Source organism: Kogia breviceps, chromosome X (assembly GCF_026419965.1).
Source record: "Kogia breviceps isolate mKogBre1 chromosome X, mKogBre1 haplotype 1, whole genome shotgun sequence".
In the NCBI taxonomy this organism is placed as follows: Eukaryota; Metazoa; Chordata; class Mammalia; order Artiodactyla; family Physeteridae; genus Kogia; species Kogia breviceps.
Genome location: NC_081330.1, coordinates 127,136,697 through 127,162,328, shown reverse-complemented (window position 1 = coordinate 127,162,328; position 25,632 = coordinate 127,136,697). Strand labels below are relative to the sequence as shown.

The following is a 25,632-nucleotide window of genomic DNA, read 5'->3' as shown; positions in this document are numbered from 1 at the left end:
AGATGGTTACACGGGTGGGCTCGCTTAGTGCAAATGTATCGAGCTGGACCCTCCCGGTGTGTGCGTTTTATTGTATGCAAGGCATCCTTCAGTAACCGTTCAAAAGGGAGGCGGAGAAAGACGGAAATCCCAGCTATGGCACTCTTGTCTTAGCTATTCTTTATCTCCTTGGAGAAGTGTTGCTAATTTGTTTTAAGAGGAAACCCTGAATTGCGAATTGCTTCCCTGTTGATGGGGGAATAAGGCGTTGCCCACTGTGAGTTACAGAGCGCCACCGGACCCCTTCCCTCACGCAATTACCGTAAGATTGTAGGGAACCCTGAAACCTTCTCTAGTTCAACTTTTCAGCTGGGCCACTGAGAAAATAAAACACCTCTACAGGTGCAAACATGCGCCTTAGGTCAAAACCATTTTCTAAAAAGTTCTTTGCCGTTCATGTAATGAAATCGCGATGTAAAAACATTAGGTATCACTATTTCCCACACTATCTCAAACTCATGTGTTAAATTAACAGAAAGGGAGCATTTTTTTCCATTGATTAATATTTTTCCTGTTCAACAGATGAGAGAAAGCCAAAAAAAGCACAGCTGGGCCATTTCCCCTCACCGGGAACGTCATTTCCAGGCACTTTGTGCTTACTTGATAACTAAAACTATTTTGATAAGCATTTCCCAGTCGGGATAAAAACGCACGTTTGGTTCCAACCTCCATTCCAACTCCTGATTCCGTCTTGCTTGCAAACGACCCTCAAGCGTAACTGACCATAGCCTCTGGGGCAGGCCAAGATATAAGTCCGCGGTAACCCACTTGACCATTTGCTCTGCTGTTTGAAATGTGCTCAGAGATGAAGCCCTCTGGCCAGAAGCCAAGTTCAAACGAGACGGCTCGTTGGAATTGCCGTGCGCCTGGTGCCCCGGTGCACACAGCCCGGGACAGGTCTTGGCCGGCTTTCTGATCATTCCGGAACGGAAAACAGCCCTGGGTGAAAGGGGAGGGAGGAGGCCAGTTCATCTGTTTTACAGACAAGGCTGGCCCAGGCCCCCTCCAGAATTCCTGCTAACTCCAAAAAATTCCTCCTCTCTCCAAGTCATCATTATCGTCCCCGCGCAAGTCTAATCGAAGAAAAGGAAGGAAGGAGATGTCAGGACTTGAGGCCTCTGAGGACTGTCCAATTTCAGCTCTGTCCTACTACAGCAAACAAAGGAAATGAAGGCTGAATCGGGAGGCATCAGCCACAAGACTGCAGGCAAGAGTGAGAAAGATTCTTGAAAGTAAAGGCTTAGAGAAATGAAGTGTCAAACCTCTGGGGCAAAGAGTATGTTATCTTAAGCCCGGTAAAAGATTTACCTCATTGTATATAATTATAGTGACCATCACCGCAGATTAACTGTGTTCATTAGTTGAATAAAATAACACTTATTTTACACCAAATAGAATTCAGCTGCTAACACCATTATATCCAGAGGTAAAGCCAAGAAAGGCACAAAGTCCAATTCAAGATATCAGAACGCATCCATAAGAAATTGTCCGAGGAAGAAATACTTAATCACATAACATAAAGAACGCTTTCAATTACATAGCAGAATTGAAGATATTTCATACAATTCTAACAACAACAACAAAATAAGGACCAAATATTCCTTTTGAATAACTTCATGTCCTTTCGGTATACCTAACAATAGTGACCACACAGATGACAAATGGAAAAATGCTTGCACTCCATTTTCTTCTTTTTTAACAAATTTCTATCATGATACTGGAAATTAAAAGCGACATAAGAGGAAAAGAAAGAAGAAAAAAAAAAAAAAACCCTAAATCATGCCTAAGTTGAAGCAAGCCAAAATGAGAGCCTCCTTTGAAAATACAGGAATTTTTTTTTACAGAAAACTGTTGGCGTAATTTTAATTTTAGTTCAGCGTACAATTCCATCTGATATACCAGATTGGAGCTCTTCAAACCTGGTGTGCACAAGAATCAGCCGGGGGCCTTTGTTAAAGAAAAACTGTAGATGTTTGGGCCAGCACTCGCATATCCTAGGTGAGGAGTTGTAATTGGCAGGGTGGCAGGAATCTGCATTTTAACAAGCAATGAATGTTTTTTGATCTGCAGGTGATGAATGGACAGGATTAGCATTCAAAAAACTAAATGCAAGAGGAGAGGAGAAAAGAAGGTAGCAGAAAGCATTCCTGGTAGAAAGGGCAAGATAAGTTTTGTAAAACTTATTTCTCTGTGTGTGTGTGTGTGTGTGTGTGTGTGTGTGTGTGTGTGTGTGTGTGTGTGTATCAGTGCTGGGTTTGATGTTATATGTACGTTTCACTGTGGGTTTCAGTGAAAAGAAAAACTTTTCTAAGTTAGTTCACAAACTGCGGTCTGTGGACCAAATCCAGCATACAACCTGTTGGTGCAAATACAGTTTTAATGGCACACTGCCACATGCATCTGTTTATGACTCATCTATGGCTGCTTTCACACTACACCATCAGGCAGCGGCGAGCTGTTACGATAGAGACCGAAGGGCAAAACCTAAAATATTCATCATCTGGCCCTTTACAGAAAGAGTCTGCTGACTTAAATGATTCCGATCCGATGGCCCTGGGTCCGAACACGCTCCGTGAAACACTGTCCTGTGTGGTGCCACACTTCAGAATCAGACACTGAGTGTTTAGCAATATACGAATTTCTTCATTAGAAAACACTTCTTTAATATATTACTAAACTTTTTTCCACGTTGGCACTGCTCTTTTTTTCCTTTGGGAAGTGCGACTGCACGTTGTAATTTGTGGAATTCACTCCACACTCATCATGGAAATAACTCTGCCTCCTTTGGGGGACATAGGCCTATTTAAATCAATTTATTTGCTGTTCATTTTTACCTTACAAATGCTTTTTAAAAGTGGCCCTTTATTTTTCTTTAAATGTATTTTAAATGCTTTTATATATACGTAGGGTTCCCATCCCCAAATTGTTAGGTCCAAACCATTGATTCTCTGTGAAAACAAGTATCTGAATGAACAAGGACTGTCCTCAGTGTTTCTATCAGGCTATACAAAAGCCCCGACACGTAGCCCAGGGTAATTATCTTACATTTTGGAGATTCAGAGTACATAAAAGCAGGGACGAGAAGGGACCCTTTTTCTCTTTAGCTGCAGCCTTCTACCACAGGTATGTGTCTGAACGTAAACACGTAATTGGCTTCATCTGGAGTTTGCTGTCAGCTTTTCCTGTGTTGGCGTGAAATTCATCCCCTACTACTGAAGAAATAAGCCAGTTCTTTCCCGGGGAGTCTCAGAGCTTGAGGCTCTTCAATCAGTCTAAGTATAAAGGCTGCTGCTGAGCTATTTGTTTCAGAGAAGGTGCAAAGGTCTGAGAGCAGGAATTACCAGCATGTGCTAATGTGTAACATCGCCCGAGTGACAACCTCCCCAGTTGGAGGGTTTGCGGCGGGTTTGTTTCCTCCACATCGAACGGCACCGCGATTGGCGCCAGAGACCGACGAGGGCAAAGTCACTAGCCCTTCTCTGGACTGAGTGTCTTCAGACTTCCCCACCACCAGCCTGGGCACCCTCACTGGGTACCAAGTCCATACATGCCCTCCCTGCCCAGCCTCTCTGATTTCCAGGGTGTTGGCACCCCGTGCCCTTCTTTTCTTTAAAACGTAGATCTCTGACACCCAATGCCCTGGCCAGGGACTTAGTCACTGTGAATCCCCGGGTCTGGGATGAATCGGTCCTCGGTCGTGCACCACAGTCGTAACTCAGTGGAAAGCTGAACGGGGCCTTCATCTCTTCATCTTTCCCAAGTGACACTGCCTTCTGAGATTATATCCCTGAGCAAACGTGCACTTCATTTTCATTTATTTATTTATTTATTTATTTTTTGGTGCTACGCGGGCCTCTCACTGTCGCGGCCTCTCCCGTCGCGGAGCGCAGGCTCCGGACGCGCAGGCTCAGCGGCCGCGGCTCACGGGCCCAAACGTGCACTTTTAAAAAAAGTGACACATCTCAAACATACGGACCGTTTTCAAAGTCATATGATCGACTCTCCCGTACACAGTACCGGCTTTAGCAAATCTCAGTGTTTTCATCCTATTAGCGTCTGGTTTTTCAAAAGGAGGTAAAATATTATCGATGGCATTGTAATTTCATTCATGTTGATGTATATGTGCGTAAACATCATATGGGATTGTTTTGGTAGTTCATCAAACTTTATATAATATTTCTCATTCCCTAAGAATCATCACAAAGCTTGCTTCCATTTTTGTGATTTGTCCATATGAACACGTATCACCCTAGTTCGTTACTTTTAATTTCTGAAGACTGTTCCATTGTATAAATGTACAATTTACTTGTCTTATAAACAGCTTTACTGAGATAGAGTTACTATATAAGAAACTGCACATATTTCAAGGACAAATCTGATTAGTTTTCAAATATGTGTAAACCCATGAAACAGTCCTCACATTCAAGATAATGAACATATATATCACCCCCCCCGATTCTCCTCCTGTCCCTCTGTAATGCATCCTGCCCAGCCCCCGTCACTCAGCGCTAAGCATCCATTGATTTGTTTTCTGTCACTGTAGATTATTAGGAAGTGTTATTTCTAGAATTTGGTATGAATATACTCATGCAATATATACTATTTTCTGTCTGGCTTCTTTCACTCGCCATAATTATGTCGAGATTCATGTTGTTGCATGTGTCAAGAGTTCACTCCTTGCTGGATAGTACTGCATTGTGTGGAAATGCCACCAACCGTTCATCTATTCATCTGTTGATAGACTTTGGGTCATTTCCAGTCAGGAAATTACCCTTAATATTACCCTTAATATTAACGTGAAAATTCACATAGAAGTTTTATATAAACATCCGCTTTCCTTTTTCTTGGTAAACACCTAGAATGGTAAGTGTATGTTTAACTACTTAAGAACCTGCGAAACAGTTTTCTAAAATACACCGTCTCCATTCTTAGAAAGCGTGTGAGCCATAGTTCCTCCACATTCTCACCAACACTTGGCATGGTCCATCTTTTTAATTTAACTATCCTAGTAGGTAAGTAGTGGTATCTCACTGACGTTTTAATTTGCATTTCCTTAATTATTAATGACTGTGAACAACTTTTCATGTGCTTACTTGCCATCCTTATACCTTCTTTGGTAAAGTTATCTGTTCAAATCTTTTATCCATCTTGGTGAAGGGGTCATCTGTTTCCTTATTAATGAGTTTGAGAATTTGTTATATATTCCGGATACAATTACTTTATTAAATAAATATTTTATAAGTATTTTCTCCTAATATGTGGCTTGTCTTTACATTCTCTTAAGAGTGCCTTTTGAGGAAAAGTTTTTACTTTTGGTGAAATACAATATATAATTATCTCTATAGTTTGTAAATATTTCTTTTACGTTGCTGCCAGTGTATACAATCTTTGGCCAACCAAAGTTCACCAAGATTTCCTCCCATGTTTTCTTTCTTCTAGAATTTTCAGAGTTTCTACCTTTTACATTTAGGTATATGATCCATTGACATTTAATTTTTGTATGTGGTGTGAAGTATGGATCAAGTTTCCTATTCTTCTGTGTAGACAGCCTCCCCTATGTGGAGGCTAAAACTCAGCTTCCAAAATTCCCTTCCCGCTGAGTTTTCTTTGCCATTTCAGTGCATACATTTTTCCCTCCGAAACTTCTAATCTGTTATTTTTATATCTGTTTTTTTTTCTTATTTCACATCCTTCTTTTGTGGTTTCACAATTTTTGGCTCTTTTAAGATAGAAGTTATCCCTTCATGTATCTCTTTGAACATCTTCTTACCATTTTCACATAAAACTAATTTCACCTGAGGTGAGAAAATGTCTTTGATTTTGTTGGCTGTATTTTTCAAAATTCAAGATCTCATTGGCTTTGGAATTGTCGTTTGAGTTTCCGTTTTCAGGGGCTGAAGTCATTCATACTGTTTTCCTCCCTCACCCACCTTGCTCAGCCTATCCCGTCTGTTTTACAGTCTCCTTCATCTCATCCTTGAGGGTCCTCATTCCAGAATCTTGTATTATCTCTGCACTTCTGAGGCGCCCGTTTTGTGTAGGTATCAGAAACAGTGCAGAGCCAGGCTCCAACCCAGCTGACTTACTCTCGACTCCCAGACCTGAAGTTTGCTAACAGCTGTGACCCTAGGTGAAGGCAGGCAATGATCTGTCTTCGGTCCCTCTGAATGAACTGAGAAGCCTTACACAGCCCATGGCATTAACCAGTGAGCCTGATTTCACTTTCCCATACCATCTGGAGCACTTCTAGCCCTTTTACCCCAACATTTCCAAAACTATTTGGCCATAGGAGTTGAAGGTGTAGCTGCTTCAGTCTCTTCCAGACCAAGTCCCAGGAGCCTGTGTCTTAAAAAGCCACCATCATGGCTTTGTAGTTTCCTTCTGATTCTGGCCCGTGGAGATGTTTATCTGGTTTGGGGCCCAGCTGTGTATCTCGTTGCTTTTCCATTTTACTACGTTCCCCATCACGGACACGCGTCCAGGGTACAGTGGGTGCACCAGAGCATGAAGCCCATGCATCACCATGGCTGGAACGGGGGACACACACCCCTTCGCTACTTTCCTCTAGCTCAAGAGAGGGACCCTCATGCTGGGAAGTGACGTAAGGGAAAGGAAGACCTGCTGGCCAGGAAGTTGTGGTGGAGAGTCACTGCAGGCTGAATAAGGGCCCCCAAAGATGCCCACATCCTAATCCCAGGAGTTTAAAAAATATGTTACCTTACATGACAAAAGGGACTTTGCAGATGTGATTAAGTGCAGGATCTGGAGATGGGGGATATCCTAGATTATCGGGTTGACCCCAATGTAATTATAAGGGTCCTTACGAGAGAGAACCAGGAGAGTCTGTGCCAGAGAAAGAGATATGAGGATGGGTGCAATGCTCAGAGTGCTATGAAGAAACCACAAGCCAAGGAATGTGGGTGGCTTCTAAAAGCCAGAAAAGAAATGGATTCTGCCCTAGAGCCTCCAGAAAGAAACAGCACTGCTGAAATCTTGACTTTAGCCCAGTTGTGACTGATTTTAGACTTCTGACCTCCAAAAGGCCAGGTATCAATAAATCTGCGTTGTTTTAAGCCACCAAGTTTGTGGTAATCCGTTCCAGCAGCAATAAGGAAGTAACACGCATATGGAGAGCTGATCCCTGCACAGGACCACGTAAAGGCAACAAATTACCCTCCCTATGTATGTTAATAATTACTTACAGCTGTTTTCAGGCCCTCATGTGCCTGAGAACCTGCAAGACGTCAGGTACTAAGAGAAATACACATGGTGCATGATGACAGAAGAGGAAGTAGATCCTGTACAGATTCCAGGCTGACACTCGGGATAATTTGTATGTGGGGGAAAGTAGCTGTTCAACACATCTGAGTCCGTCCCTGGCCAGGGAATAACTGTGTATTAATTTGATAATCTACTGGAACAGCTTCCAGAACTATCTGATTTGACTTCAACTTTTCTGATCACCATCACAATGTACATGTATAAATATTTTTCAATCTATACAGACAAAGCAGTCTAAAACATTCTACAATATTAGAAGCACCTTTAAAAGTTTGAAGAAAACAGAGAAGAGCACATACATTAGCTCTTGTAATCTATGTACTACTTAATACTTGCCAACTGGATTTAATTATACGTGTCATTACAGTTATGAGCAGTAATAATAGAAATTCATGAACTGACTGGATCTGGAATGAATGTTCTATTTTTTTTTTTTTTTTTTTTGCGGTACGCGGGCCTCTCACTGTTGTGGCCTCTCCCGCTGCGGAGCACAGGCTCCGGACGCGCAGGCTCAGCGGCCACGGCTCACGGGCCCAGCCGCTCCGCGGCACGTGGGATCTTCCCAGACCGGGACACGAACCCGTGTCCGCTGCATCGGCAGGCGGACTCTCAACCACTGCGCCACCAGGGAAGCCCTGAATGTTCTATTTTTAGATATTTACAAAATTGTCTTGTGAGGGTGGCAGAGAAATGGGGAAAATAAAGCAGATCATCAGTATGTCAAGAAAAATATGACTAATTTAAAAATAGAATAAAGTGATGGATTCTTAAGTTATCAACATTTCGGAATGGATTTTGAATAAATAAGAAGATGGCCATAAAGAATATAACCTAAATTTGTGAATTGCTTTTTGAATATAGTTTACTATAAAACCATAGGACTTTTAAACATACAGACATTAGCAAAGAAGTACTATTAATATTGTATATCCACAAAGGGGTATAAGATACAGTGAAACTACAGGAGTTTTGCCACGATGAAATGACACCTGTCTAAATTCCCTCAAGAGCATGAGAAAGCACTTCATAATTTCTGTATATAAAGTCTGATTCATTTAAACATTTATTTAATACTGTTTTGATTGCCAGGATATACCAATAAATATGAAATGAACTTTTCCTCTATGGAACCCACCTTCTCATAGAGAAGAGAGATGGAAAACAGTGGCTAAAATAGACCAGACAGAGCTCCATGCTGTGCCCTGGAGCTGGGTAATGGAGCAGCCTTTGTATTACAGGTATGCATAGGAGACCATAACACAAAGAACGGGTGGAGGAAAAAATGGCCAACCAAGAGGCTTTGAACTACGTCTTAAAGACCTAGGACGAGATTATAGACAATATAGAAAAGGGGGTCATTCAATGTTTCCTAAAGCTATTGAAGTGCATGGGAGTATATTTTCTCTAGGTAGAGAATACAAAACCTTCGGCCCTAGAAATCGTACCTTCCCTTCTTTGATCTTGGTTCCAATAATTTGTCGTCTTTGCTGAATGATCTCAATAAGAAGATCACACTCCTCCATCAATTTGGCTTCTTGACGTGATGCATTGACCTATGGGATAGATAAAATGGTGAGCATTAATTTGGCCTTTGTTTTCGTTAAGTGCTCTTTTTTTAATGTAGACTAGTATATTTCTGGTAATTGTTGAAAAAATATTTTATTAAAAAATGTATTGAGGTATAGTTGCCATACAATATTATATAAGTTTCTGGTGTACAGTATAGTGATTCACAATTTTTAAAGGTTATATTCCATTTATAGTTATTATTAAACATTGGCTATATTCCCTGTGTTGTACAATATATCCTTGCAGCTTATCTATTTTATACATAGTAGTTTGTACCTCTGATTCCCCTACCCCATCTTGCCCCTCCCCTCTTCCCTCTCCCCACTGGTAACCACTAGTTTATTCTCTATATCTGTCATGAAAAGATATTTTATTTTTTAATTTGTCTGCTTTTTTCTTTTTTTAACATCTTTATTGGAGTATAATTGCTTTACAATGTTCTGTTACTTTCTGCTGTACAACAAAGTGAAATCAGCTGTATGTACACATATATCCCCATATCCCCTCCCTCTTGTGTCTCCCACCCCTCCAGGTGGTCACAAAGCACCGTGCTGATCTCCCTGTGCTATGCGGCTGCTTCCCACTAGCTATCTATTTTACATCTGGTAGTGTATATATGTCAATGCCGCTCTCTTAACTTTGTCCCAGCTTACCCTTTCCCCTCCCCCCTGTCCTCAAGTCCATTCTCTACATCTGCATCTTTATTCCTTTCCTGCCCCTAGGTTCTTCAGAACCTTTTTTTTTTTTTTTAAGATTCCATATATATGTGTTAGCATATATTTGTATTTATTTATTGTATTTATTTTTCTCTTTCTGACTTACTTCACTCTGTATGACAGACTCTAGGTCCATCCACCTCACTACAAATAGCTCAGTTTCGTTTCTTTTTAGGGCTGAGTAATATTCCATTGTATATATGTGCCACATCTTCTTCATCCATTCATCTGTCGATGGACACTTAGGTTGCTTCCATGTCCTGGCTGTCGTAAATAGAGCTGCAGTGAACATTGTGGTACATGACTCTTTTTGAATTATGGTGTTCTCAAGGTAGATGCCCAGTAGTGGGATGGCTGGGTCATATGGTAGTTCTATTTGTAGTTTTTTAAGGAACCTCCATACTGTTCTCCATAGTGGCTGTATCAATTTTCATTCCTACCAACAGTGCAAGAGTGTTCCCTATGAAAAGATATTTTAAATGTTAACTCTTCTTCCAATTATGCAGGGATGGCAAATATAGGACTTACATGTGCACTCCGTATCTTCTTGCAACCCTGGAAAACATTTATTATCCAATGATAGCAGTCCTTTTTGCTAAGCCATACTGAACCTCAGGATCTTTCTTTTTTTAAAAAAAAAAAAATTATTTATTTGGCCACGCTGGGTCTTAGTTGCAGCATGCGGGATCTTTGTTACCATGTGCGGGATCTTTAGTTGCAGCATGCAGGATTCTAGCTCCCTGACCAGGGGTCGAACCCAGGCCCCCTGCACTGGGAGCATGGAGTCTTAACCACTGGACCACCTGGGAAGTTCCTCAGGATCTTTCTTAACACACCATGTACGTAGCTATTACCAACTGATTGAAAATTGACACTTGAAATATATTTGCAATTCCTGCTTTTATATTTTGAAGGAAAGTGCAATTTTAGCCTGTTAAAGATTAAAAAGTTAGAAAAAACTAATATTATTCTTTTATGGAGGATAGATTATGATCAATATCTTTTGGACAAATTTTCCAAAAGCAAGATAGCAAGGTTACATTACATTTATTTAACTTTTCTTTTATATACAGACATGAACTTTGTATTTTATCACTATAAAAACATCAAAAAAGAAAAGGATGGTTGAATATCTAATTAATCTTATGGCATAGTTTTAAATCTTACTTCTGGTATACTTCAGGAAGGCCGGGGCTCTACAGTGAAAGCCTGCCATTCTCCTGGAAAGGTAGATCATTGTAGAATGGCTTGTATTTGAAGTTTTTAAGGCTCATTGTATGCAAGGGAGGGTTAAAATTAGCTCATTCTTGGCAACTGGGCTTGGGAAATACTCTGCACGTGCTATTTCCTCCATCTCATGACAATTCTGAAATGCTTATTCACAGACAGAGACCCAGAAATCACAGCTGTGGGAAATGGAGATAGCATGCATGAGTTTTATGATTTTAACACGGCGCAGGAGAAGCTGCAGTGTTACAAAGAGCGACAACAGCATTGATTACTCCAGTATAACTCAGGGAGGAGACATGGCCCAGTCATTAAGCCCTTTTGATTAGGGATACTTTCTTTAACTGGAGTAATTTCAATCTCTATGAATGACACAAACCGGAAGTGGGGTCAGGAGTTCAGAATAAAAATTCACTGATGGCTGTTCAGAGAAATCATGTCCTGTTTCCAGAGACCAGGATTCCTTGAGTTTTATTCCTGATCACTGTAAGACAGGGCAGAGAGACACCTCAAGATACTGCCTTATTGAGGAGATGATGGTCACTGGCCATTTGCAGCAAACTATGAGATCATGTCCTATGTCAGATTAGCACACAGACATATTTGCTAAATGTTTAATAAACAAAAGAAAGAATTAAGAATGCATTGACGGACAAGCACAGAACATAGAACTCAGGCTAATATTTCAAGGAAGTTAATCACTGGGCTCAATTTCTCTTACCGTTACTTTTCTGTCATCATTTCTAGTTCCCCTTGAGGCTTCTCAAATAAGCTGAGCTATCTATGGAAATATTTACTTGAAACCCCACTACTCTCAAGAAATTTCTTGTCATTTCTTTTGACTTCAAACTGATTTTAATAACTGACTACAACCGAGCTGTGAAAAGGATGGGATCATATTGAAACCATGGGCCCATTATAATGGAGAAAGTGAAATTTCTGGAAAACAGCACCTTACACTTGAACAGTATCTCCTAGAATGAGCCCTCAGGGCTAAGTTGTACTTGAACATACAATAAAGGTAAATCCAATTGGATGCAAGCTCCATAAAGGGAGGGATCTTTGGCTGTTGTATGAAATGAGGCATCTATCCCAAGCATCTGGCACCGTATTTGGCACAGAATAGGCATTCAAAACCTATCCGTTGAATGAACAGATAGTGAAAATGATCTTCCAACAAGAGACAAGGTAAAATGTAATAAAGCAAGTAGCTATCACGATATATTACAAGCACTCAATACGCAGGTATTGGATTTATTGGTTTTCTAGGACTGTATAGACACAAAAATATGTCTTAAGTTTTTTTTTGTTTTGTTTAGGCGGAAGGGTGTTGATTTTCTTTTTTTTACAGCCTTATTGAAGTATACTTCACATATCATAAAATTCACTCATTTAAAGTGTACGGTTTGTGGGTTTGAGTGTATTCAGAGTTCTATAATCATCGTCACAATCTAATTTTAGAAAACTTTCAATATCCCCTAAAGAATTCCCATACCCATTTGCAGTAACTCTACATTTTTGCCACCCACCCCATTTCAAGGCTTAGGTAACCACTAATCTATGTTCTGTCTCTTTATGGATTTGCCTGTTCTGGACATTTCATAAAAATGGAATCAAACAATATGCGATCCTTTTTGTCTGGCTTATTTCACTTAGCATAATGTTTTCAAGATTCCTCCAAGTCATAGCATGTGTCAGTACTTCATTCCTTTTTATGCCAAATATTATTCCATTTAAGCAATATACCACATTTTGTTTATCCATTCTCTAGTAGATGGACATGTGGGTTGCTTCTACTTTTTAGTTACTATAAACAAAATTGCTATGAACATTCACGTATAAATTTTTGTGTGCACATATGTATTCATTCTTCTTGAGTATAGGAGTAGAATTGCTGGGTCACATGTTAATTCTGTGTTTAACTTTTTGAGGAACTGCCAAACTGTTTTCCAAAGGGGCCGCATCATTTTATATTCCGACAAGAAGTATGTGAGGCTTCCAATTTCTCCACATCCTTGTCAACACTTGATACTGTCTGTCTTTTTGGTTTTATTCATCCTAGTGGGTGTGGAGTGGCATCTCATTGTGGTTTTGATTTGCATTTCCCTGATGGCTAATGATGTTGAGCATCTTTTCATGTGCTTCTTGGCCATATGTGTACCTAATTTAGAGATAAGACTATTCAGATCCTTTGCTCATTGTGTAATTGGGCCATTTGTCTTCTATAGTTGAATTGTATGATTTCTTTATATATTCTGTGATTTGCAAAATTTTTCTCCCATTCTGTGGGTTGTCTTTTCATTTTCTTGATGGTGACTTTTGAAGGACAAAAGTTTGTGATGGAGTCTAATTTATCTATTGTTCTACTGTCACTTGTGCTTTTGGTGTTGTAGCTAAGAAACCTAATCCAAGGTCATGAAGATTTATACCCCAGTTTTCCTCTAGAAGGTTTATCTCCTACACTTATGTCTACAAACCATTTTAAATTAAGTTTTGTGTATTATTATGAGAAGCAGGGGTCCAACTTCATCCTTATATTTATGGGTATCCAGTTGCCTAAGCACCATTTATTGAAAAGACTATTCTTTCCTCCATTGAAGTGTCTCAGCACTTGGTCAGAACTCAATTGACCATATTGTGAGGTCCTTAAGTTTTGATGTGGCTGCTAACATATTCTCTGGTTAAAGATATTCTGGTTTTCATAACTCAAAAAGACACGTGCACCCCAGTGTTCATCGCAGCACTATTTACAATAGCCAGGACACGGAAGCAACCTAAATGCCCATCGACAGACGAATGGATAAAGAAGATGTGGCACATATATACAATGGACTATTACTCAGCCATTAAAAGGAACGAAATTGGGTCATTTGCAGAGACATGGATGGACCTAGAGACTGTCATACAGACTGAAGCAAGTCAGAAAGAGAAAAACAAATATCATATATTAACGCATATATGCGGAATCTAGAAAAATGGTACAGATGAACCTGTTTGCAAGGCAGAAAGAGAGACAGAGACGTAGAGAACAAACGTATGGACACCAAGGGGGGGGAAAGGGGAGGTGGGATAAATTGGGAGATTGGGATTGACATATATATACGAACTAATATGTATAAAACAGGTAACTAACAAGAACCTGCTGTATAGCACAGGGAACTCCACTTCACTGTACGGTAGAAGCTAACACAACATCGTAAAACAACTATACCCACCCCCCCACAAAAAGAAGATATTCTGGTTTTGACTGAACCTAGTAAGACCCTGCTAGTAACTCTAAAGTAGGTGCCATGAAATGTGGTATGGAGTCGAGGAGTATGTCCATTTCTAAGTTGTCCTATTTTGTAAAATGAGGTGAATATTATCGGCCCTCTCAGTCAAGTGGGATTTTTGTGGTAAATACAATACCACAATATATGAGGAATAACATATGGGGAAATGACTTACATTATGAAGCCATAGACAAATCTGAGGTAGTATTGTCTGCATTGGGAAGTAGTTTTGTTAAGAGACTGTGATTTAGTTGGGGATCTATTTCACTCTCAAAATCATTGCCATTTGGGTTACTCTATGGTAAGAAAAGTGTCTCAGTCGCCATCATAACGTGGGGTTCAATTTAATCCAAATTCTGACTAATCGGTATTTACGATGAATAGGTTTGTTTTACCGACAAAGTGGACTGCAATCTACTTTGTTCAGCCAAATATGTTCTGAGAAAGCTGATACTGCAACCACCATCGTCCCAAAATATAAATTCCCAGAAATTGGGGAATATCATCTGATCACTTTAGGCCAAGTATTATCCTTAGATCTTTCAAAGAGTACAGATGTGACCTTCCTTTGAAACTGGGAAAGTTGAATAATCTCTTTTCCCACTTTGATGAAACTTCCAAATATTTGTAACCCTACCATTCTTATATTCCAAAAGGTACGATAAAGTGAGTTGAATGCTATCCTATATTTCTAAAATCCTTCCAGTACAAAGAAGTTTTCCACAGTTGTGCTATTTCATTTGTCACTTAAAAAAAAAAGTTACTGACTGCATTGGACTTCATTTCTTATACGGGCTATTAATTAAAATATGGCAGGGTTTCCTGGTTACTTGCGGTGCATTCAGGTGTTTCCAGTTCCCAGTTTTGGTTTGGAAGCTGGCAGCTCCTGGTTGGGATTTTAGCTTTTATTTCTGATTCCCATCTTTTGATTCAGAAACCGCGAAGGCTGATGGAAGTGCTTTGAGTAGGGCCAGTCTAAGGAATCAAGAAACAACCCCCAAACCTTCTTTTACAGACCTACACTTCTACCTTTGTGTCTGTCCTAAGTGTCCTTGTTGGTCCTTAAGCTAAAGACAAGGGGGGTGGAGAGAATTAGGAATGATGGCTAGTCGTAGCAACTGCTGTATACCACCTCTGGACCACATGGAAATAGGGTGCTTATCCTATAGAGCCCTTCACATCGCAGGACAAAATATAGCTTAAAACTGAGCCCTCTTCCCATTTCAGGCTCCTCCCTGCTACTTTTTTTTTTTCCTCACCTCCATTGCACTCGTGAGTAAATATCACATGAGCCCCTCACGAGGAGAAATTCGGTCACTCTCACCTCATCTCTGGGTTGGCCTCAGCCATGTGCTCCCCATGTATCTTCTCTACATCTGGAGTTACAGCTTCCTTTCTCTTCTTTTTTGGCCGTGCCATGCGGCTTGTGGGATCTTAGTTCCCCGACCAGGGATCGAACCCGGGCCCTTGGCAGTGAGAGCGCGGAGTCCTAACCACTGGACCACTTATTTCTTCTTTCCGGAGTTATCACCCTATCTTTTTAAAGGCTCTATCGAACACCTTTTCGGAGACTGGAAGTACCATAGCCGATGTCACACTAGCTTGAGCCATGACTGCTCTCAGAATACACTTGCAGCCTTCACTTTGAAAGAGCTACATACCACTGTTGACCCATTCACCTTTCCATTCACTTATTCATTCAAAGAACAGCAACTGGGTTCCCACAGTGTATCAGCCAGCATTCCAAGTGCTGGGCATACATTGTGACCCGAGAGAGACAAAGTTCCCATTATCACAGAGTTTACATGTAAGCGAAGGGCAACAGGCTGAACAAGCCAAGAAATAAATAAAATTTTCAGATCGTGACGTGTGTAAAGGAAATCACAGAGGGTAATGCGATCGAACACGGCTGAGAGGAGGGTCTTTTTTAATAGTGGTCATGATCAGACAAGAATTCTCTGACACGTCTCTCGAGGGATGAAAAGGAACCAGCCAAAAGATGTGGAAAGGGTGTCTGCAGGCACCCCTGATGCTGCTTTTTTGTTTGTTTTTGTATTTAGCAATGTCTTTTTATTTTATTTTTTTAAACGTCTTTATTGGAGTGTGATGGATTTAACAGACCTCCTTGCAAATATTTAAAAATTCGTTTGTGACCTCCACATCAATGCTTGGGGCCTTTTCACATCCATGTGCAGACAGGCTCAGAGCGTGGAAAAAAATGAGCCAGCACCCAGCTGCGGCTGAACAAGACACATTCCGCCTTCTTGTCGCAGCTCTCGTAGAACCATAGGATGGGGACAACAGAAGAGGCACAGCACTGAGCAAGAAGGACCGGCTCTGCAGCCCGTTAGACTGGGTCTGAGTCCCCGTTCTAGCAACTGTTAGTGGGGCGACCTCAGCCAAATCACTTAACACTTCGAAACCTCCTTTTCTTGTTTATAAAATAAAGAAAATACAATCAACCAGGATGACTTATTTTTAGGATTTAAGATTATAATCTATGTGTTGGGGGTGTGTGTGTGTATGTGTGTGTGTATTTCCCCGATGAGCAATGGTTCATTATTCACCAGTGTTCCTGGTGACTTCATGGAGCGTTAACTACTGTGAATTAACGAGAATGGATTGTATTTCTCTTCTATCTTTTTGGGGGGCACGAAGGGTAAAATGGGAAGGGAAATTTGTAAGATACAGAAGAAGAGAGTCTTGCTTGTAGGGAGTTGCTAACCCACTGTCTCCTGTTCCTAGGGTAATTTTGTAGCTTCTCTTTGACAGACTCTGACTTTCTGATCCATTATAGCCCAGTGCAAGAGAAACTGGCAAGTTGAATAATGAAGTGAGGCCATTCCCCGCCTCTCACCCTAGTAGTAGCCCTGAGAGCTAATTCAGCACAGGGCCACCGGCCGCATTCATGCTTGGATCAGCTACCAAGAATCAGTCACAGTCCCGTGTAAGTTGCCACTGGGTGCACAGTTTCTCTGCCTTTTTTAGAAATGCAGTTACGTGTACACATTCCCCAGATTAGTTAATGATCACATAAATGGGTTGGCTATTCTCTCCAGAGCACTTGGTTAGCCAAGCCCTGTAAAAAGTCCCCCCCGCTAAATTTTATGGTGTAATAGTGTTACAGTATTTCACAGAAGGAGTGGCGTGAAATGGACAATTTATTATTCTGCTCTTGTCATATGTATATAAACATTAAAGGGATTTAATTACATCCACACACTAAAAATTGGACTACGTGTCTGTGAAACGTTCCTTAGAAGTCTGTAAAGTTTCTAAGTATTTCTAAAAACTTGCTCTTTTAATTTTTTAAAAAAATATATTTATTTATTTTTGGCTGCGTTGGGTCTTTGTTGCTGTGTGTGGGTTTTCTCTCACTGCAGTGCACAGGCTTCTCATTGCGGTGGCTTCTCTTGTTGCGGAGCACAGACTCTAGGCATGTGGGCTTCAAGAGCTGTGCCACACGGGCTCAATAGTTGTGGCTCGCGGGCTCTACAGTGCAGGCTCAGTAGCTGTGGCGCACGGGCTTAGTTGCTCCGCAGCGTGTGGGATTTTCCTGGACCAGGGCTTGAACCCGTGTCCCCTGCATTGGCAGGCGGATTCTGAACCACTGTGCCACCAGAGAAGTCCCTGCTCTTTTAATTTGACTTGTATTCCACTGAGATGTTCAGTGCAGGGTATAACGTCATCAGATTTCAGATACGTGTGGCCTTCACATCTTTAGAAATATTTTATGGAACTCTTATCAGGAAATATCAATGGGGAAAAGTATCTGGCCACTTCGCACAGGTGGAATTGGACTAATATGCATGTTAAAAACCTCTAGATTTTCAGAGTAAAACCTTTAAATTCCTCTTGTGAAAAGGACATGCTGACTTGATAGATCACTTCCTATGCATACCCAATGCAAACAATGAAGTAAGCTTAGGAGAGGATGACCCCGATGTGCTAGGGAAACGAAACTTTATTTCAAGGTGTTGAGGAAAGAAGGGTGCTGGCATTGCACAATTCCACAGGCCACCATTCACTTTGGGTTTTTTTTTAAGATTTTGTTTTTTGATGTGGACCATTTTTAAAGTCTTTATTGAACTTGTTACATTATTGCTTTGGTTTTATGTTTTGGTTTTTTGGCCACGAGGCATGTGGGATCTTAGCTCCCTGACCAGGTATCGAACCCACACCTCCTTCATTGGAGGGCGAAGTCTTAACCACTGAACCACCAGGGAAGTCCCCACCATTCACTCTGAAAGCACGAGAATGGTGCCCCTGCCAACTTGTGCAGCCCAGGAGAGCCCCCTACCACGCTGACCCACCATTAGTGTACTATTGATATTGTACCCGTTTGGTTTAAGACTCTAAACCTTGATCCCCTGAAATCACTACCAATGAGATTGGGGGTTTAAAAGACAAATATCTACTTTACAAATTTGTGTAGAATTGGTCCTCCTGGCAAAAGCAAAGCTGTACCATGATTCAAATGACAGTGACCTTGAGAAAGGTCAAAACTCTTTTTTGGATGCTCATTATTAGAGAAATGCAAATCAAAACTACAATGAGATATCACCTCACACCAGTCAGAGTGGCCATCATTAAAAAAATCAACAAATAAGAAATGCTGGAGGGCTTCCCTGGTGGCGCAGTGGTTGAGAGTCTGCCTGCCGATGCAGGAGACGTGGGTTCGTGCCCCGGTCAGGGAGGATCCCACGTGCCGCGGAGCGGCCGGGCCCGTGAGCCACGGCCGCTGAGTCTGCGCGTCGGGAGCCTGTGCTCCGCAACGGGAGAGGCCACAGCAGTGAGAGGCCCGCGTACCGCAAAAAAAAAAAAAAAAAAATGCTGGAGAGGGTGTGGAGAAAAGGGAGCCCTCCTACACTGTTGGTGGGAATGTAACTTGGTGCAGCCACTGTGGAGAACAGTATGGAGGTTCCTTAAAAAACTAAAAATAGAGTTGCCATATGATCCAGCAATCCCACTCCTGGGCATATATCCAGACAGAACTATAATTCAAAAAGGTACATGCACCCCTATGTTCACAGCAGCAGTATTTATAATAGCCAATACATGGTAACAACCTAAATGTCCATCAGCAGATGAATGGATAAAGAAGATGTGGTATAGGGACCTCCCTGGTGGTCCAGTGGTAAAGAATCCACCTTGCAATGCAGGGGACGCGGGTTCGATCCCTGGTCGGGGAACTAAGATCCCACATGCCGCAGGGCAACTAAGCCCGCATGCCAGAACTACTGAGCTTGTGCACCTCAACTAGAGCCTGCGTGCCACAAACTACAGAGCCCACGTGCCCTGGAGCCTGCGCGCCACAACTAGAGAAGAGAAAACCCACACACCACAATGAAGATCCTGCATGCCTCAACAAAGATCCTGCGTGCCACAACTAAGACCCGAGGCAGCCAAAAATAAAATCTTTTAAAAAAAGAAGATGTGGTATATACATATAATGGAATATTACTCAGCCATAAAAAAGAATGAAATAATGCCGTTTGCAGCAACATGGATGGACCTAGAGATTGTCATATTAAGTTAAATAAGAAAGAGAAAGACAAATAGCATATGATGTCACTTATATGTGGAATCTAAACTATGACACAAACGAGCTTATCTACAAAACAGAAACAGACTCACAGACCTAGAGAACAGGTTTGTGGTCACCAAGGGGGAGGAAAGAACTGGGAGTTTGGGGTTAGCAGATGTAAGCATTTATATATAGAATGGATAAACAACAAGGTCCTACTGTAGAGCACGGGGGACTATATTCAATATCCTGTGATAAACCATAATGGAAAAGAATATGAACAAGAATGTATATATGTGTATAACTGAATTACTTCGCTGTACAGCGGAAATTAACACAACATTGTAAGTCAACTATACTTCAATAAAATAAATTTTTTAAAAACCCTTTATGGTTTGCTGCTATGTTGATATTGCTATTGTTGAAACTCAATAGCACTTTTCTCTACTACTAAGAATATGGAATTTTGAGTCTGCATCCAAACTTAAAGGGATTAGTGTTATTGTACCTTAATAACACTATTATTTCACAGTGTTTTATGTCACAATGTCCCTAACAATCCTGTCTCGTTCAAAAAGAAAAACACCGGAGGAGTGAATTCCAATGTGTCCAGGGCTGGAGCAACTAAAGCAGCACTGAGCAGCTGATGAGCTGATGGCGTGGCCGGGAAGACGAGGGTACCGGGAAATCTGTGTGCAAGTAGGCTCTATGTCCCACTGCAGACTGCTGACCAGGTGCAAAGAAAAATGTGAGGATCTGAGGGTGCTTTGGGTTTTATTGTCCAAGGCAGCTGTAATGAACATTCCAGATCCCGGGGCAGAAGTTAGACAGAGCTGCCAGAAGGAACAATGAAAGGGATTCTAATATTTGAGTTTGTATATAAAACTGAGCCAAGGAGAGCTGAGAAGAGAGCAGACTGTATTACTGTAATGCATCTATCAATAATATGTTTATATGTAATCTCCATCCTGAAATTCTCTCACACCAAAGTCAAATATTTGTGGATCGAGCTGAAGGAGATGAGAGAGAGGAAAAATTGGCCACGTTCCCAGGGTCCCTGTCTTTGGAGGAGAAACTAGAGTACAGGATAACCTTTCTAAATATAATATTTAGCATGCTAACTTAATATTGAACACTTTTCACTAAGACCTTTAAAAGCTCACGAAAGGCTTTTCAAAAAAAAAATGGAATTCCTTCATCAAGTGCTTTTGGTGAGAAGCAGTGATGGCATGGATAGAAGCCACATGTAATCCAACCTTTACTGTAGAGTGACGTGGTGGAAAACGATTTGGCCCAGAGGAGACCAATTATACATATTGATTAACTATCCAGATGGGATTTTGTTTTATTTCCACTATGGGATCAAAAAAAAAAAGCTCCCAGGAACCTCATGATAAATCCTCTTTTCCTGAGGTTTCTAAAATTATGAAGCTTGAACATTGGATAATGAATCGAGATGCCATTAAAAACAGCAACACGCTGTGGTGAGCTAAGCAATAAAAGCCTTCCTATAAATGAAACATAATGGTAACGATACATTAAAACTGTCCAGCAAGAACGCCACTGCTAATGCCTAAAACTTGGAAACGTCACCACAAAAGAATTTTTCTCCCAAGCAACATGACCATCCAAAATGTTGTTGATGTTGGTCATTCTGCAGTAAAGCAAAATCGTCTAACGAGGTGAAATTATTTATTTATTTGTTTAAATCGATTTATTTTATTTATCTATTTTTGGCTGCGTTGGGTCTTCGTTGTGCGCGGGCTTTCCCAAGTTGTGGCGAGAGGGGGCTCCTCTTCGTCACGGTGCGCAGACTTCTCATTGCGGTGGCTTCTCTTGTTGCAGACCATGGGCTCTAGGCACACGGGCTTCAGTAGGTGTGGCTCGTGGGCTTCAGTAGTTGTGGCATGAGGGCTCAGTAGTTGTGGCGCACAGGCTTAGTTGCTCCGCCACATGTGGGATCTTCCCAGACCAGGGCTCCAACCCGTGTCCCCCTCATTGGCAGCAGTTTCTTAACCACTGCACCACCAGGGAAGTCCCGAGGTGAAATGATTTAGAGTGAACAAGGGCTAGAGGAGGCAGGAATTCAGAACTCAGGGTCCTGAGGAAGTCTTCCCGGGATTGAACACCAGGTCTTGCTTCCTTACTAGTTGTATGTTCTCGGCCACTTGCTTCAACTATCCATTTCTCAAGCTCCTCACCTGCATAATGTAGAAAATACCACCTTCTACATGGTTGACCAGATGTTCCCCCAGGGGACAATGGCAATGTCTGGAGACATTTTCCGTTGTCAAAACCGGGGGCAGGGGAGAGGGTGTGTGAGTGCTACTGGCATCTAGAGGGTAGAGGTCAGAGTTGCTGCTAATTACACATCCTACGATGCTCAGGACAGCCCCTACTAGAAAAGAGAATTATCTAAGCCTCAGATGTCACCAGTGTCATAGTAGAAACCCCGGGGGTGGGCTGTGGTGAGAACTAAATGAATTAGTACATGGAAAGCCACTGAGAAATGCTTGGCACATTATAATTACTCAATAAATGTTAACTACCACTGTGGTTAAGAAGCTCTGTTTATCTGGACTGTCCATATACAATCAACACTTTATGTTCTAGGACCATCTGGCCTGTGCCAATTAGCTGGGGACTTTCTAGCATGAATGAAAACGTGTATCCTTCATCATCTTTCACCAAAACAATAGCTTTGGAAGCTATAACATGAGGACTAATTCCGGAATTTTCGAGCTACTGTCAAATCCCGAATGTATTTCTTATCCTTCTTGATGCAGTGGGAGGTGAGGGTTGGAGATGAGTCTTCCATGATGTGGAACAAGAGTTGGGAAACTTTGCAGTAAAGGGCTAGACCGTAAATATTGTAGCTCTGTGGACCAGAAGGTCTCTGTTGTCATATGCAAGCAGCCACTGATGCTACGTAACCAAACGGGTGTGGCCGTGTCCCAATAAAACTTTACTTACAAGCACAGGTGACAAATCCGATTTGGCCCTAGGGGCATAGTTTGCCAACCTCTAGCACAGAGGAAAAGAGTCTACGGAGTTTGGAGCCTTTGGGCTTTGGAGTGAAAGAGCTGCAGGTGTGAAAAATGTGTTGAATTTCTGGAAGAATGTTTTCTCATTTGCATACTTTCAATGAAAATATGTGTCAACTCTCTGGCACTTAATAGGTGCTTGATAAATAATCATTTTCTTCCTTCAGGGCATGAACAGATCCAAACACTGAATTCATAGGAGTTCAATTTGAAAATGAAAACATACTTGCAGTATGGTTTTTACTTTGCCCACCGTGTCCTGCGGGCTCCTGTCCCAGTTATACCGAATGCTGCTCTTCCCCTGAGGTGTTTCTCGGACTACACTCGAGTAACTTCAATCTTACATTCTTGGCACGAATGCCACTGACTTCTCTTTTTGTGTTTAATGGTAACTCTGTTCAAAGCTGTTCCCAAAATGAAGTAGCAGAATGGAAGGTGTTGCTCATAATTCATTCAAAAACAATAAACTCCTCCCTTCCTTTCTCTTATTAATTACACACTTTATAACACAAGTGCTCTACACCCTTCCGTTTGGGTTGGGCACACAGAATGGAAAAAAAAAAAACCCTGCTAATCTGTCATGGGCAGTTGTCTCTGTCGAGTCTTTTCATAAACTTTCTGGAAAGTGCTACCTTCTATGAAGTGATTCTGAACCAATTTATTTGGCAAAAATCAGCTTTTAGACGTTGTGGTCGGAGCTAAAAAGTAACGTCTGGAAGAGGACGGTTGAATGCCGGGGAGGACGGAGGTGATACGTTTCAGGGAAGGGAAGTCATTTCGGATGGAAAGAGGAAGCTTTTATCCCATGACCTTCCATTACTCATTTTCAATCTTACATGTCATTTCTCTTTAAGTGGCATTCTTTTTAGATGTTGTGCCATGATTCCTGAATAGCAATGGACTGGAAAAATACAAAGTTGGACTCCTATTCAGGCTTGAGTTACTCAAGGGTGGATGCCATCTGCTTTCCTGCAGAGTTATGGAGAACAGGGGTTGGAGGCCGGCTCTTTGGTCTTCCTGACAGTGAGTGAAATAGACTTGATTATGTCACTGATTAGACTTGCACTTGGAAGTATAACTGGAAAATATCAAGCTTTGTTCTGGCTTTCTGATGTATCCACAAGCACTATCTACGAACCACCTTGCCTGGCTGCTGTCACTCTAGAATACCAGCAGAAGCTGGGAGGTTGATTTCTAAATATTTTCGATGCCCAGTGTTTAATATTCATACTTATTCCAATACAGTGAAAGGGAGAGTTTAGAGAAAACGAACTGAGCTATGGTCACAACGGGGAAAATGGATTTGGTGCTGTCATTCCGTTTGAGAGGAGGTCTGTGGCTCTGTTCCCCTTGGAACAGAGACTAGGTTGAAGTACTAGTTGTCACCAGGAAATACCAGTAGGGGTTTGGGGAAGTGAGATAGGAGGAAGCGTACGGAGCCAGTCAAGTGTGATTTTACCAAGGCCACTGTGGTCAAACGGAGATGAATCCCAATGGGTAACTTTGGGAAACAGTGCTCTGCACTGTTTCCAGCTGATGGGGAAGAAGAGGGATATTTATCTACTATCTCCCATCAGTGGCTGGTTGAAGCCTGTCGGGGGTGGGTGGGCATGCACTCCTCTCTGCAATTAACTGGGGTGGGGGTGGGAAAAGCCCCGAGGCAGAGTCTTAGCCTCTTAGAGCAGCTGGAAGCTGTCAGGGCCACGGACACGGGACTGGTGAGTACATCATGGGCCTGGCCCTGACAGTTAGAAAGGAGCGCTAGAGCGTTACAGGGGGACTGCCGGCTGGATGTCCCTTAAAGAACAGCTGTCGTGGAGGTCAGAGGACACTAGTGTCACAGTCGCCCAGTCTGTCCTCTGTGTAGCTCCAGTGACGTAGGACTAACTGCAGAGCTAAACAGAGTTTGCATCTGACAGCACTTTCTCTCCTGACCTTGATCAGTCCTAACCTTGGGGCCACGATCCACCTACAAACTTCCATTTGCAACTGACCGTGCACGGGTCTAAATCTGAGCACTGGGCCTAGATTCCAGCCAACAAAGTTGCCTGGAAAAGAAAACGCATGAAATCTAATGAGTCCGACTAAAATACATGTATTTCTTTATCTAGAGACCCATCACTTTTCCATCATTTCAAGTCACTGTGAAATTATTCCTGGCTTTACAGCTTTAAGGCTCAGTCTGTAATCTTCTGCAGTAAAACTGAATTGTAAACACTTGAGTTAGGGATCCCACGAAGAGCTGCTTCTCTCCCCGCCCCATTATCTGAAAGGTCAGCTGTATTTCTATACACAAACCTGACAGCTGTTGCCTTCTCACCTTCCTACCTGGGCAACAGAAAGCTCTGTTTATGTTTCTCAGGATCAGGGGGTGGCAAGGAGGTGGCATCCTGCCAGGTAATGGAAACGCTGCTTTCTTTAATTTTATTGCCAAGAACAAAGCCCTCTTATTGTTTAATAGAACACTTAAAGGCAGGCCTCAAGAGCATAGTTCGCATTTTTTGGAGACCACAAATATGAGGAATCCTTTAAGGCCATGTCATGAAAAACAGAAGGAAAAAAGTACTTTATTCTGCAAAAATGAAAGCAACCCTTTGTTGAAGTAGTCAGGGCCCGATTCCAGGTTAGCACGTGTGCGCGCTCACCGTCTACGGGCATTTGTTTCCATTGTTCACTGAGGCAGCCATTCTTTCGTTAAGGTTAGACAGAGGCTAGGTCAGAGACACAAAGGAAATCACCTTCCTCTAGCTCATCTCTTTGCCATCATCATTTCCAGATAACACGCTCAAAGAAGGAACATTTTGCACCAAAAATAAACAAGCCGACACTCTCCCCTTGCAAACTCTATTTATAAAACTGGGAACCACACAGATCTTAATGCAGTGATTATTCTGATTCTGCTAGCAAACTCAACTTTTGATGCAGTCCCTGCTTCTCCGCTCTGAGTTTTAGAGTAC

General features: G+C 41.8%; 1 protein-coding gene across 6 annotated transcripts in view; it reads right to left on the bottom strand.

Annotated features, from left to right (window-relative positions):
- The window catches only part of MID1 (midline 1), a 394,966-nt gene that overhangs the window by 57,713 nt on the left and 311,621 nt on the right, over window positions 1-25,632 (bottom strand). For all 6 annotated transcript variants that reach the window (XM_059050103.2, XM_059050101.2, XM_067023069.1 and 3 more), the window contains exon 4: window positions 8,766-8,873. In XM_059050103.2, coding sequence (XP_058906086.1) covers window positions 8,766-8,873 — 108 coding nt within the window. The remainder of the gene's footprint in view (window positions 1-8,765; window positions 8,874-25,632) is intronic.